This window comes from Leuresthes tenuis, unplaced genomic scaffold (assembly GCF_036924035.1).
Source record: "Leuresthes tenuis unplaced genomic scaffold, fLeuTen1.0.hap1 SCAF_19, whole genome shotgun sequence".
NCBI classification, from domain to species: domain Eukaryota; kingdom Metazoa; phylum Chordata; class Actinopteri; order Atheriniformes; family Atherinopsidae; genus Leuresthes; species Leuresthes tenuis.
The window spans coordinates 2,831,573-2,844,180 of NW_027325373.1; the positions used below are offsets into that span (position 1 = coordinate 2,831,573).

At 41.3% G+C, this 12,608-nt stretch overlaps 1 protein-coding gene across 4 annotated transcripts in view; it reads left to right on the plus strand.

The window, feature by feature from the left end:
• The window catches only part of tcf4 (transcription factor 4), a 236,508-nt gene that overhangs the window by 123,810 nt on the left and 100,090 nt on the right, over positions 1–12,608 (plus strand). For 3 of the 4 annotated variants that reach the window (XM_072372628.1, XM_072372629.1, XM_072372627.1), the window contains exon 7: positions 11,703–11,829. In XM_072372628.1, the coding sequence (XP_072228729.1) occupies positions 11,703–11,829 (127 nt within the window). Of the gene's footprint in view, positions 1–10,033; positions 10,158–11,702; positions 11,830–12,608 lie in introns of those variants that run through there. The other variant, XM_072372631.1, reaches the window with a different exon arrangement.

A 12,608-nucleotide genomic window follows, 5' to 3' on the forward strand; every position in this document is an offset into this window, starting at 1 on the left:
ATTACAGTTTTTTTTTAATGCGTTACTCATTAAAATTAGGTCAAATTTTTCACAAATACTGTTTTTTTTGTCTGGACTTTCAAAGGGTTCAAAAAGAGCAAAACTCATTTGTAGTTTTTATCACAAACTACATATTAGTTCATGAAAAATGTGTATTTTTATTCACTGTTTGGACTTGTGGTTGGAAGTTCATGTGTGAACATGATGTCTTATGGAATAGAAAAATACTTAATTCACCCCCCAAAAGTCAAAATTTTGTCTTTAAAAAATATATATATTTACAATAATTGTATATTAGATCAATAACAACAATAATATTAATTATAAATGAGTATATAAATAAATAAATTGGAGAAAAACAACAAAAACTTGTGGCTGTGGGGACAAAGGACCTCCTGAACCTCCCAGTCCTGCAGCTGCTAACGTTGCTAAACCCGGACCTGACCAACTGAAGCATGATGGGACAGATGAAGCAACAACTTCCTGAATCCCACAAGCCTTCGTCTTCTTTTAAATGGGAAAGAAACGTAACCCAGGCCTTGGACTTTGCAAAGAAATTTAAAAGAACCCATTTTTTTTTATTAAAGCACAGCATCAGAATGCTTCACCTCACTCAGGTTGATACCGGTTTAATACGAGCAAAATTACAGTTTTTTAAATGCGTTACTCATTAAAATGAGGCCAAATTTTTCACAAATACTGTTTTTTTTTTGTCTGGACTTTCAAAAGATTCAAAAAGAGCAAAACTCATTTGTAGTTTTTATCACAAACTCCATATTAGTTCATGAAAAATGTGTATTTTTATTCACTGTTTGGACTTGTGGTTGGAAATCCATGTGTGAACATCACATCTTATGGAATAGAAAAATACTTAATTCATCCCCCAAAATTCAAAATTTTGTCTTTAAAAAAAAATATATATTTACAATGATTGTATATTAGATCAATAACAACAATAATATTGATTATAAATGAGTATATAAATAAATAAATTTGAGAAAAACATCAAAGTCAGCAGTCATTTTTAAAAAGCCTAGTGGCTGTGGGGACAAAGGACCTCCTGAACCTCTCAGTCCTGCAGCTGCTAATGTTGCTGAACCCGGACCTGACCAACTGAAGCATGATGGGATGTCTGCAGTGTGCCAGTTGGCAACATGAATCATATCAGTGTTCTACCAGTTAAAAGACTTAATCACCCCAAGCCCTAAAGCAGATTCTCGTTCTCCTTTCATTGTCTCTGAGATGCAGACAAGGCGTCGTTTGGATAGGTCACAAAGTCCTGATCAGGTGGCTGGAGGGGAGGGTGAGGAAAGGTCCAGGAAACTGTAGACAAAAGGCTTGAATCGCTCTGATTAGTGGTGACATTGAATGGGTGGGCTAATGTATTATAAAAGCCAAGTAGAGAATCTACCTTATTTGAAGAGAAGCTTCAAGAGGCTAGCCGTTAGCCTTTCTAACGTTAGCCGTTAGCCTTTCTAACGTTAGTCGTTAGCCTTTCTAACGTTAGCCGTTAGCCTTTCTAACGTTAGCCGTTAGCCTTTCTCTCAAACCAAGTTACACAAAAGCTACGATTTTGGCGCTTTTCTTTGTGTAATTTGGATATCCTTTGGATGATGTTCCCCTACTTTTTTCACCTGAGGACATTGAAGAAAACGGATTCGAAAGTAAATAATCCACTTCGTTAACGCCGATGCCTGCCATTGTCAAAGTTTCGCCCGACACACGCAATCAAGTAGAGTCGTCTGTGATTGGCCCAAATCTGCTGGCTTTGGGCTGTACAGATTTAGCCCAAATGGAGGGGGCGGGACTTGCAACCTGTCACTCAAATGTTGAAGAAAAGTCAAGTGTAACCAAGCTGCTTCGCTTGGGCTGTAGATAATTAGCCCGTTTTCACCGATTTCATGGGTTTCAGTTCAGATTTTGCTCCGCCTCTGATCAAAAATTAAGTTTTTATTGAATTATTTATATATTATATTCTAATTTTTATTGAATAATGTAGGGAGGGCTGAGCCCTGTTAGCCCAATTATACCAGCCGTTCCTGCTGATTAGGTTTAGGCAACACGATATCCTGGTAAGGTTTTGGCACTCAAACACCTCGGTTAGGTTTGGGAAAAATGGTCGTGTTTAGAGTAAACTGCTTTCTTTGCATGGAGGGAGCCTGAGAAACACGAAAGTGGATAAGACTTACTCTATAACAGTGTTATAACAGAATAAAACCTTGGTTCTAATCAACACTGATGGATCAGTAAAACACATAAACACGGTAATTGGATTTGACTTAACTGCACAGTATCTTGACCCCTTTTTAACCATCTTAACATAAGTTGTCTCATATATCGTGCGTCTTAATGCACTTAATATCTTCTTAATGGGCTGATAAAAAGGTCCAGAAACATGTTTGATAGAAGATATTAAAAAGTGTTTGTATAAATGGAGAAACCATCATTTCGTGTCATTTTTCCTGAAGCAGCATTTAGTGGACATTAGCGGTACTGCAGCTAAACCTGCTTTCAGTTTGTGGTTTTATTTGTTTGTATCATACTACAAACTGAGAAGGCCTATTATCTGAGCTTTGTTTCTCTGCTCTTATCTTTGTGTTCTGGTTATAACAACTAAAATGTCTACAAAACTACAAAGTGAAGGCAGCTGGGACTGAGGCATGATGGGAGTGATCAGTTCAAGATGGCACCGCAGGGAAGCCTATTTTTCATGCTCCTTTCATCTCTCTTTTCATCTCTAAATATAAATCTGTCTCCTCATCTATCATTTATTCATTTTTTTTGTCTCCCATTTCTTCCTCCATGGTTCCCTCCTGCCGAACCACCTTTCTTTTCTTTCTCTCTGCCTTGTGTCCTTCTCCACATTCTTTCCTCGTCGTATCTTTTCTTTTTGTTCCTACCTGTGTCTCTGCTTCAGTTTAATCCAGTTTTACATTTTCTTTCTTTCTTTCTTTCTTTCTTTCTTTCTTTCTTTCTTCTTTCTTCCTTTCTTTCTTTCTTTCTTTCTTTCTACTTTCCTTCTTTCTTTCTTTCTTTCTTTCTTTCTTTCTTTCTACTTTCCTTCTTTCTTTCTTTCTTTCTTTCTACTTTCCTTCTTTCTTTCTTTCTTTCTTTCTACTTTCCTTCTTTCTTTCTTTCTTTCTACTTTCCTTCTTTCTTTCTTTCTTTCCTTCTTTCTTTCTTTCTTTCTTTCTTTCTTTCTTTCCTTCTTTCTTTCTTTCTTTCTACTTTCCTTCTTTCTTTCTTTCTTTCCTTCTTTCTTTCTTTCTTTCTTTCTTTCTTTCTTTCTTTCTTTCTTTCTTTCTTTCTTTCTTTCTTTCTTCCTTCCTTCCTTCCTTCCTTCCTTCCTTCCTTCCTTCCTTCCTTCCTTCCTTCCTTCCTTCCTTCCTTCACCTGTCCCTACCTTACCTCTTTTCTTTTTGTTCCTACCTGTGTCTCTGCTTCAGTTTAATCCAGTTTTACATTTTCTTTTCTTTCTTTCTTTCTTTCTTTCTTTCTTTCTTTCTTTCTTTCTTTCTTTCTTTCTTTCTTTCTTTCTTTCTTTCTTTCTTTCTTTCTACTTTCCTTCTTTCTTCCTTTCTTTCTTTCTTTCTTTCTTTCTTTCTTTCTTTCTTTCTTTCTACTTTCTTTCTTTCTTTCTTTCTACTTTCCTTCTTTCTTTCTTCCTTTCTTTCTTTCTTTCTTTCTTTCTTTTTTACTTTCTTTCTTTCTTTCTACTTTCTTTCTTTCTTGCTTTCTTTCTTTCTACTTTCCTTCTTTCTTTCTTTCTTCCTTTCTTTCTTTCTTTCTTTCTTTTTTACTTTCTTTCTTTCTTTCTACTTTCCTTCTTTCTTTCTTCCTTTCTTTCTTTCTTTCTTTCTTTCTACTTTCCTTCCTTCTTTCTTCCTTTCTTTCTTTCCTTCTTTCTTTCTACTTTCCTTCCTTCCTTCGTTCCTTCCTTCCTTCCTTCCTTCCTCCCTCCCTCCCTCCCTCCCTTCCTTCCTTCCTTCCTTCCTTCACCTGTCCCTACCTTACTTTTGCCCCTTTGTCTCACCTTTTTTCACCTCCTAATCTCCATAAAGTTTTACTCCTAAACTTTCTCTGCTTCCTCCCTCTGAGTTACTCTTTCCCTTCATCCCTGTTCCTCTCTTCATTCCCAAACCTTTCGCCCCATCCTCATAATTGCATTCCCGAAGCTGCCAAATATTGTGAGGTGTAATGTGCTGTCTGATTCCTCTCTAAGTGTTCTTAAATGATTGCTATTTATTTGTCAAGCCAAGCGTTGAACGCTAATTAAGGAGAAATGCTTTCAACTGTTTGGTGTGAGTGGAGCTCGGTATGTTTCAGTGAAGCGTGTGAGATTTGGTGTGTGAAACTGTTAGAAGATGAAGGATGTCATTAGCAGTCAGTTCTGCTGCATTTTTGAGCTCCTGTGTGCTGCCTGTGATGCATCCCTAAATCTTAAACTAATATATCTCTAAAGACACTTTCACACTCTGCCCCGGAGACTTTATTACTCTGACATGATTGGCTGGATCTGTACCTGTGAGTTTATCTCTGATACCGATCTGAGTTATTTAGCCTGCAATTTTTCACAAGGACACAAATTAGATCCTTAAAGAGAGATGGAGAACATTATTTATTTAACTAAGCCGAAATCCAAGGTGCAAACTAAGGAATTTAGGCACTTAATTAAGTGTGAAAAGTTCTGTCAGTTTAACATGATGCCAAGGAGGAAAGACACCAGCCAATGATCTTAGAGAAGCAGCTGTTGCTGCCCATCAGTCTGGGAAGGGTTATAAGGCCATTTCCAAACTATCTGGAGTCCATCATTCTACAGAGAGAAAGATTATTCACAAGTGGAAAACATTCAGGACAGCTGTCAATCTTCCCAGGAGTGGACGTCCCAGCAAGTTCACCCCAAGGTGAAGAAGCCCAGAGCTACATCTCAGACTCTGCAGGCCTCAGTTAGCATGTTAAAGGTTAAAGGTCACCCCAAGGTGAAGAAGCCCAGAGCTACATCTCAGACTCTACAGGCCTCAGTTAGCATGTTAAAGGTTAAAGGTCATGACAGCACAGTTAGAAAAAGACTGAACGAGGATGGCTTGTTTGGAAGGGCTGCAGGAGAAAGCCTCTTCTCTCTAAAAAGAACATGGCAGCACAGCTTAGGTTTGCAAAGCTGCATCTGAACAAAGCTCAAGACTTCTGGAACAATGTCCTTTGGACAGACCAGAGCAAAGTGGAGATGTTTGGTCCTAATGCAGCAGCACGTTTGGAGGAAACCAAACACAGCATATCAGCACAAACACCTCATACCAGCTGTCAAGCACGGTGGTGGAGGGCTGATGATCTGGGCTGGTTCTGCAGCCACAGGACCTGGGCACCTTGCAGTCATTGAGTCCACCATGAACTCCTCTGGATACCAAAGTATTCTAGAGTCAAATGTGAGGCCATCTGTCCCACAGCTAAAGCTGGGCTGAAACTGGCTCATCAACAGGACAAAGATCCCAAACACAGCAGCAGATCTACAGCAGAATGTGTGAATTTAACATCATAGAAAGAGTAGTTATTGTGATAAACTGGGTGGACGGTTTAATATCATGTGTTGTACTTCATTCAAGTTGTTTTTACTTCATTTTACTTCATCATTCACCAGAATCTGACCAGAATCTGATCAGAATCTAACCAGAATCTAACCAGAATCTGACCAGAATCTGACCAGAATCTGACCAGAATCTAACCAGAATCTGACCAGAATCTGACCAGAATGTGACCCGATCAGAATCGCATACAAACGCTGCGTTGATACAATGAATTTTGGACAAACAATGAAGCAGAAAACAACTGTTTGAAATGATGTAATTTAATATGAATGTAACAACGCTTACTTTTATAATGTTTAAGTTTATGAACGCTTTCTGCAGCCGCCGCTCCTGCTGCCAGCAGACCGAGGAGAAAGAACATTTCTTTGCTCTGATGTGTGAACGGCAGACATGAGACTAGTGGACAGGTTTGCTGTTGTTTTGGTGAAGCCTCGTTACGACCAACAGTAACTGGTTTTGAGTAATAAAATGCCTGTTTAAGACCAACCGCTTGTCCTCCTTCTAACATCCAGTCGGATTTCCAGGGGATGTTCCTTGTTTGTGGGGTGACATTCATTCCTTGCAGGAACACATTATAGGAGAAGCTAAAGTGGGAAAACACACCTCCAAAACCAAATTCACAAGTTTGTTTGTCTGAGGACGTCTTCATTCCACAGAAACAGCTAGCTTGATGCTAATGTTTCTCAAGGTAAACAATATAAAACTTTCTCCTAACCGGGGGCTCACACCAAAAGCTCACAACCCGCCGCTTCTTCTTCTTCTGCCGCCGGAAGCAGCCAAAGGGGCGGGGCTTATATGTATAGCAACTAGCATATATATATATATATATATATATGATAATCCATCCATACATCGGTTCCCTCTTTCACCATGGATCATACTCTTGGCAGCCTTCTTTTTGTTTCTTTGTGTTTGCGCTCTGCCCTTTTCCACCTTTTTCCCGCCTTTTTTCCACATTTTTTCCGCCTTTTTTCCACATTTTTTCCGCCTTTTTTCCACATTTTTTCCACATTTTTTCCGCCTTTTTTCGGCCTTCGGAATCCAGATCGGCCCTAGTTGGCTGTCGTCGCGTAGCGTCACTGCTCATTTGCATAAAGTTGAGCCTTTCTCAACTCTTGAAGCTCATGAAGCTCACAAACGCCGCTTCTTCTTCTTCTGCCGCCGGAAGCAGCCAAAGGGGCGGGGCTTATATGTATAGCAACTAGCATATATATATATATATATAATAATCCATCCATACATCGGTTCCCTCTTTCACCATGGATCGTACTCTGGGCCTCCTTTGTGTTTCTTTGTGTTTGCGCTCTGCCCTTTTCCGCTTTTTTCCACCTTTTTCCCGCCTTTTTTCCCGCCTTTTTTCCACCTTTTTTCCGCCTTTTTTTCCACCTTTTTTTCCACCTTTTTTCCACTTTTTTCCACCTTTTTTCTGCCTTTTTTTTCCACCTTTTTTCGCCTTTTTTCCACCTTCAGAATCCAGATCGGCCCTAATTGGCTGTCGTCGTGTTGTGTCACTGCTCATTTGCATAAAGTTGAGCCTTTCTCAACTCTTGAAGCTCATGAAGCTCACAAACGCCGCTTCTTCTTCTTCTGCCGCCGGAAGCAGCCAAAGGGGCGGGGCTTATATGTATAGCAACTAGCATATATATATATAATAATCCATCCATACATCGGTTCCCTCTTTCACCATGGATCGTACTCTGGGCCTCCTTTGTGTTTCTTTGTGTTTGCGCTCTGCCCTTTTCCGCTTTTTTCCACCTTTTTCCCGCCTTTTTTCCCGCCTTTTTTCCACCTTTTTTCCGCCTTTTTTTCCACCTTTTTTCCACCTTTTTTCCACTTTTTTCCACCTTTTTTCTGCCTTTTTTTTCCACCTTTTTTCGCCTTTTTTCCACCTTCAGAATCCAGATCGGCCCTAATTGGCTGTCGTCGTGTTGTGTCACTGCTCATTTGCATAAAGTTGAGCCTTTCTCAACTCTTGAAGCTCATGAAGCTCACAAACGCCGCTTCTTCTTCTTCTGCCGCCGGAAGCAGCCAAAGGGGCGGGGCTTATATGTATAGCAACTAGCATATATATATATATATATAATAATCCATCCATACATCGGTTCCCTCTTTCACCATGGATCGTACTCTGGGCCTCCTTTGTGTTTCTTTGTGTTTGCGCTCTGCCCTTTTCCGCTTTTTTCCACCTTTTTCCCGCCTTTTTTCCCGCCTTTTTTCCACCTTTTTTCCGCCTTTTTTTCCACCTTTTTTCTGCCTTTTTTCCACCTTTTTTCTGCCTTTTTTTCCACCTTTTTTCCGCCTTTTTTCCACCTTCAGAATCCAGATCGGCCCTAATTGGCTGTCGTCGCGTAGCGTCACTGCTCATTTGCATAAAGTTGAGCCTTTCTCAACTCTTGAAGCTCACAAAGCCGGCCGCTCATTGACGCCAGCTTACACTGAAAATGAACGGCAGCTGGCCGCTCACAACGCTTTTGGTGTGAGCCCCGGTTAGAGCGTAACCCGGTGGTGGTGGTCAGGTGTGCGTTTCCAGTCTTCTTCGCTGGTTTCGCTCTCCGTGGTCGCAGCCTCGGGCCTGACTCTCTCAGGAGTGTGAGTGTGTGTGAGAGTCAGCTGGAGCGAAGCTGGCGTACAGGTGCGCCGCTGCCTCGCCAGCACTTCCTGGTAATTAATGACTTCTTCCTGCCTCCCTCTTTCTCTGTCTCTCATGGTTGCGATGGTGGAAATTGATGACATGTGAGCATTTGCTTTTTCAGTCACAGGAGGACGGAGGGTCGAGTGGGAGAGGAAGAGGAAGAGATTGAGGAGAGAAAAAGAGAGGAGGAAATGTTGATTCTGTTGAACTAAGACAGCCAGCCGTCACGGAGGACTTTATTCTGCATCTCGCCACCTTCTCTCGCTCATCATCTATTTTTATACAGTCTTTCCAGCCCTCTCTTTCTTTGAGTGTCTGTCCTCGGCTTTCTTTCCTCCTCTCTTTCTGTACGTGTCTCTGCATCTCTCCCACCCTTTCGGTCTCTCTCCGGTAATCTATCTTAGTTAATATCGTCTCTGCGAGCAGCTGGGTACCGGAGCCCAGTCAGCTCAGAGAGAAACAGGCCGCTGTTTGTCTGTATGTGAGAGGAAGACACACACACATGTGGATGGAGGATAATGGCAGAGAGAAACACAATAAGTAAAACAGAGGCAAGGGACGATTATCACAAGATTGCATGGCTGGAATGATAATACTGTGAAGGTCCCAGTGGAGCTTCTCATCCTGGGGAATTGTGGGTAAGTGCAGGTGTGCAGAGGATAGAGTTTGACCGTCAGTAATAAAAACATCAACTGTTGGACGGATTCATATCACAGGTTTTCTATTACACTGAACCGATCGTTGAGTATCGGGTCGTGCTCTGACTTTTCAGCTGAAATTTCCTACATTTTGCCCTAAATTTCAGCCTTTTTTCATGGGTTGTGAGGGAAGCTGAACACATCTTCACGGGCTCTTCTTTCCTGGCCGGTCACTTGAATCAAAGGTCGACCGTGGCTCTGTGGACTGTTGTTTTGAGCCACGCCACGGGGTCAAAGGTCACACTATCTTTCCTTATCTGATATTTCACGTGTGAAGCTGCCGGACTGCGACGGTTCGTGTCATAAAAAGCAGGAAAATAAGACAAACAGGTGAAGAGACGCAGGCACCAAGACAGGCAGACATTCATTTTCTCTTCCTCCAGCTTGTCTAGTTGCCGGGGTGACCGGCCGGCCTGGCTTGATCCTCAAGTACGGGGGGGTAGTAGTAGTAGAAAAGACCAGAAAAGAAAGAAAAGCGACCACAATCAATGAGACCCTTTTTGTTTTAGTGGGAACCTCCTTTTAGCCCCCGACGGCACACAGTGAGACCCGCGGGGACAGGAATAGGACGACTGAAATGCTGGGTGACTGTGTGCCTTTGTGTCTGACTCCCCTCTCCCTCTCTGTGTGTGAGACTGACTTTATTTAAGACAAGGACCCTTTTGTTTTAAGCCAGAGAATGGCAGCAAGACCGAGGCTGGCCTTGTAATTGGCCTACTTAGGCCCTGTTTAGCATGAGAAAAGTGTCCTTGGCCCGGCGGTGCCAAGCTAACTTTTGTTTTCAGCCACAGAGAAGACGCTGATCAGAATTCAGATTACGCAGAAAAGCTACCCACACACCCCTTTACCTCCACTCCAAACACACTCCTCCGTCTTCTGCTCAAAATACGCCGCACACTAATTACTTAACGAGAAGCTGGGAAAGAAACTCACACTTTACCGGAGCGGCGGAGGAGTCTATTTAAAGAGGAGGAGGAGGGAGGGCAGGTTCTTTTTCACCTCAAACTTTTTGTGCCACTTTAAAAAAAAAAGAAAGGCCCTCTCCTCCATCCTGCTGTCTGTCTTTTGTTCTGGAGCTCGCTTCCCTCTGAATCAGCCCAGATGCCACTTGTTGCTGCTGAAATCACTGAACTTAATTAGCGGGACAATGTGTGAGAGGTTTGCTAAGTTTGAGCCGTAGACAGAGGCAGCGCCGGGGAGAAGTTAGGCAGAGCGGCTGAGCAGCATGAGGTCACAGCCTCCGAGGTAAATACCTTCACAACCAAGCTCCCATTTCTCGCTTTCTGCTCGCTTTCAGGAATACTTTTCCACAGGAGTCTTGGAATACGAGATTTTGAAGGTTTCTGCTTTGTTTATATCTGTTAACTTCCTGTTAGACCTGCACTGCAGATACCTTTATAGTGTGAGCTTAATGTTTTATTCTATCGGTCAAATGACTTGCTAGCTGCTAACTGTATTAATATTTAATATTTATGGGCACAAAACGGTATTTTTTTAATGTATCAGAGCGAGGAATGAAGATTATTTCATATTAAACATCGATATTGTGTCGATAACTTAAAAATATCGTGATTTGATCTCAGTAAATATGACAATTTGACATCAGGTTGGTTTTTGTAAAGTTTTTTTCCTTTTATTGCCAAAAAAGGGAGATTAAAATAAAAAAAAAAGAATATTCTCTGGTTTTTGTAAAGTTTTTTTCCTTTTATTGCCAAAAAAAGGGAGATTAAAATAAAAAAAAAAGAATATTCTCTGGTTTTTGTAAAGTTTTTTCCTTTTATTGCCAAAAAAGGGAGATTAAAATAAAAAAATAATAATATTCTCATTGGGAATACTTTTGACCTCACTAATCATGCTGTGAAAATGAAATAACTGAACCGTTTCCCAGGAGATCTTTGACAAAAAAAAATGACAAAAACTGTGATAAATTGAGTTTTAAAAAAGGGAAAAAAGCAAATATGCCTCAACAGGAACTTTACCCTCAACCTTTCAGCCAATACTCCACATTATACCCATCCTGGAATATTATCAAGCACTTTTTCACACTCCTGATGTCCCAAATGTACCGAACCCAGAGGATGACTCTCAGTGAAGCTGCTGCTCGGCTGACTGCGTCACCGGGCGATTTCTCATCATTAAAGGCATCACTTTGGCATTTCTGGGGCTTTCCATTGTGGAGTTTCTGATTTAAATGTCTGTGTTTCTTCAGGTGGATATTTCTAAAGGGGCTTGAAGGGTTAATATTCCTTCTGTAAACACTATTAACGACGTTCCGGCTTCACGGAGCATTTCAGCTTCGGTGACAGCTGTGCTGAACATGCGATTCTTCCGTTTACCTTCAAAGATCCGCAGCGTTTGGATCGCTGTCAGCACTCAATACTCTGTCTGTCCTCGACATCCCGGCTGCATGGATGTTCCTCCTCCTGACAGACGGCCTTTCCATCTTGGACAGATATTCCCACCTTTCATCCTGTTGACAGTTCTGATTCTTACAGATAATTTTAACCTTTAAACCGTCCCCACATCAGAATCTCACGTTTAGTCAAAGGAAAGTCAATAAAACCGGTCATCGACTCATCTTTTGGTGTCATTTTGATCATCTTCAACATATTCTAGTTTTTTTTAAAGGAACCGTCTGAAACTGCAGAGTCAGAAATGAAGGTTTATCTTTTAGAAATAGCTTTTTCTGTCTCAGTCACGGGTTCCTTCGGCTACAACCTCCTCTTTCTGTGTGAAGATCGCCTCAGCTGGACTAACATCTGTCTCTCTGTGTCTGTGCCCTGCAAATAGTCCATATTGGGTGGCGAGTTGGGTCTGGGGAGCCCCGGCGCCACGTCGCCCACCAAGCCGGCCGGTCAGTACTACCAGCACTACAGCGCCAACCCACGGAGGAGAACACTGCAAATGGACACCATGGGTGAGAAGCTGCCAGCACACACACTGCAGACATTCAAAATGACCAAAATTCAAACCTCTGGCCTTCCAGTGGAGCATCTAATGCACACAAACTGAATAGGATACGTTTGAATTACAGAAAACCCGCCACTGAAGGCGTTTCTTCTTCTTCCAAAAGGGAAAATCCTCACTTTAGTTTAGTCTTAGCAGTTAGCAGCCATGCATGCAGACACACAGAACATCTCTTTTTTCTTTCCGTAGCTTTGCTGTTCCTCCCTGTTGATTTAAAGCTTGTTTAGTGGTTTATTTCTTTTTATTTTGGCCTGTGTTCAGGCTCTAAACTGTGAGCAGAGGGAGCAGGTTCTGTTTTTATATGACAGATCAAACCATATCTAAGTGGATGATTTTATCAGCTGATTAGTTACCTGTTAAACTCCTGAATCCTTTGATATTTTACTCTCTAAATCTTCTGTTTCACACAGTAAATGAATACTTCCGACCCACATGACAGAATCATAAGATACGTCCTGATATTAATCTGATAAATAACATTTTTTTGCTTTCGATATTCTGTCAGACCAGAGCAGAACCATTTGGGTCATTCAGATCATCACATTCAATTAGTTACCTGTTAAACTCTGAATCCTTTGATATTTTACTCTCTAAATGTTCTGTTTCACACAGTAAATGAAGACTTCCGACCCACATAACAGAATCATAAGATATGTCCTGATATTAATCCGATAAATAAAATTTTTTTGCTTTCGATGTCATTCAGATCATCACATTCAGGCTTTAAAA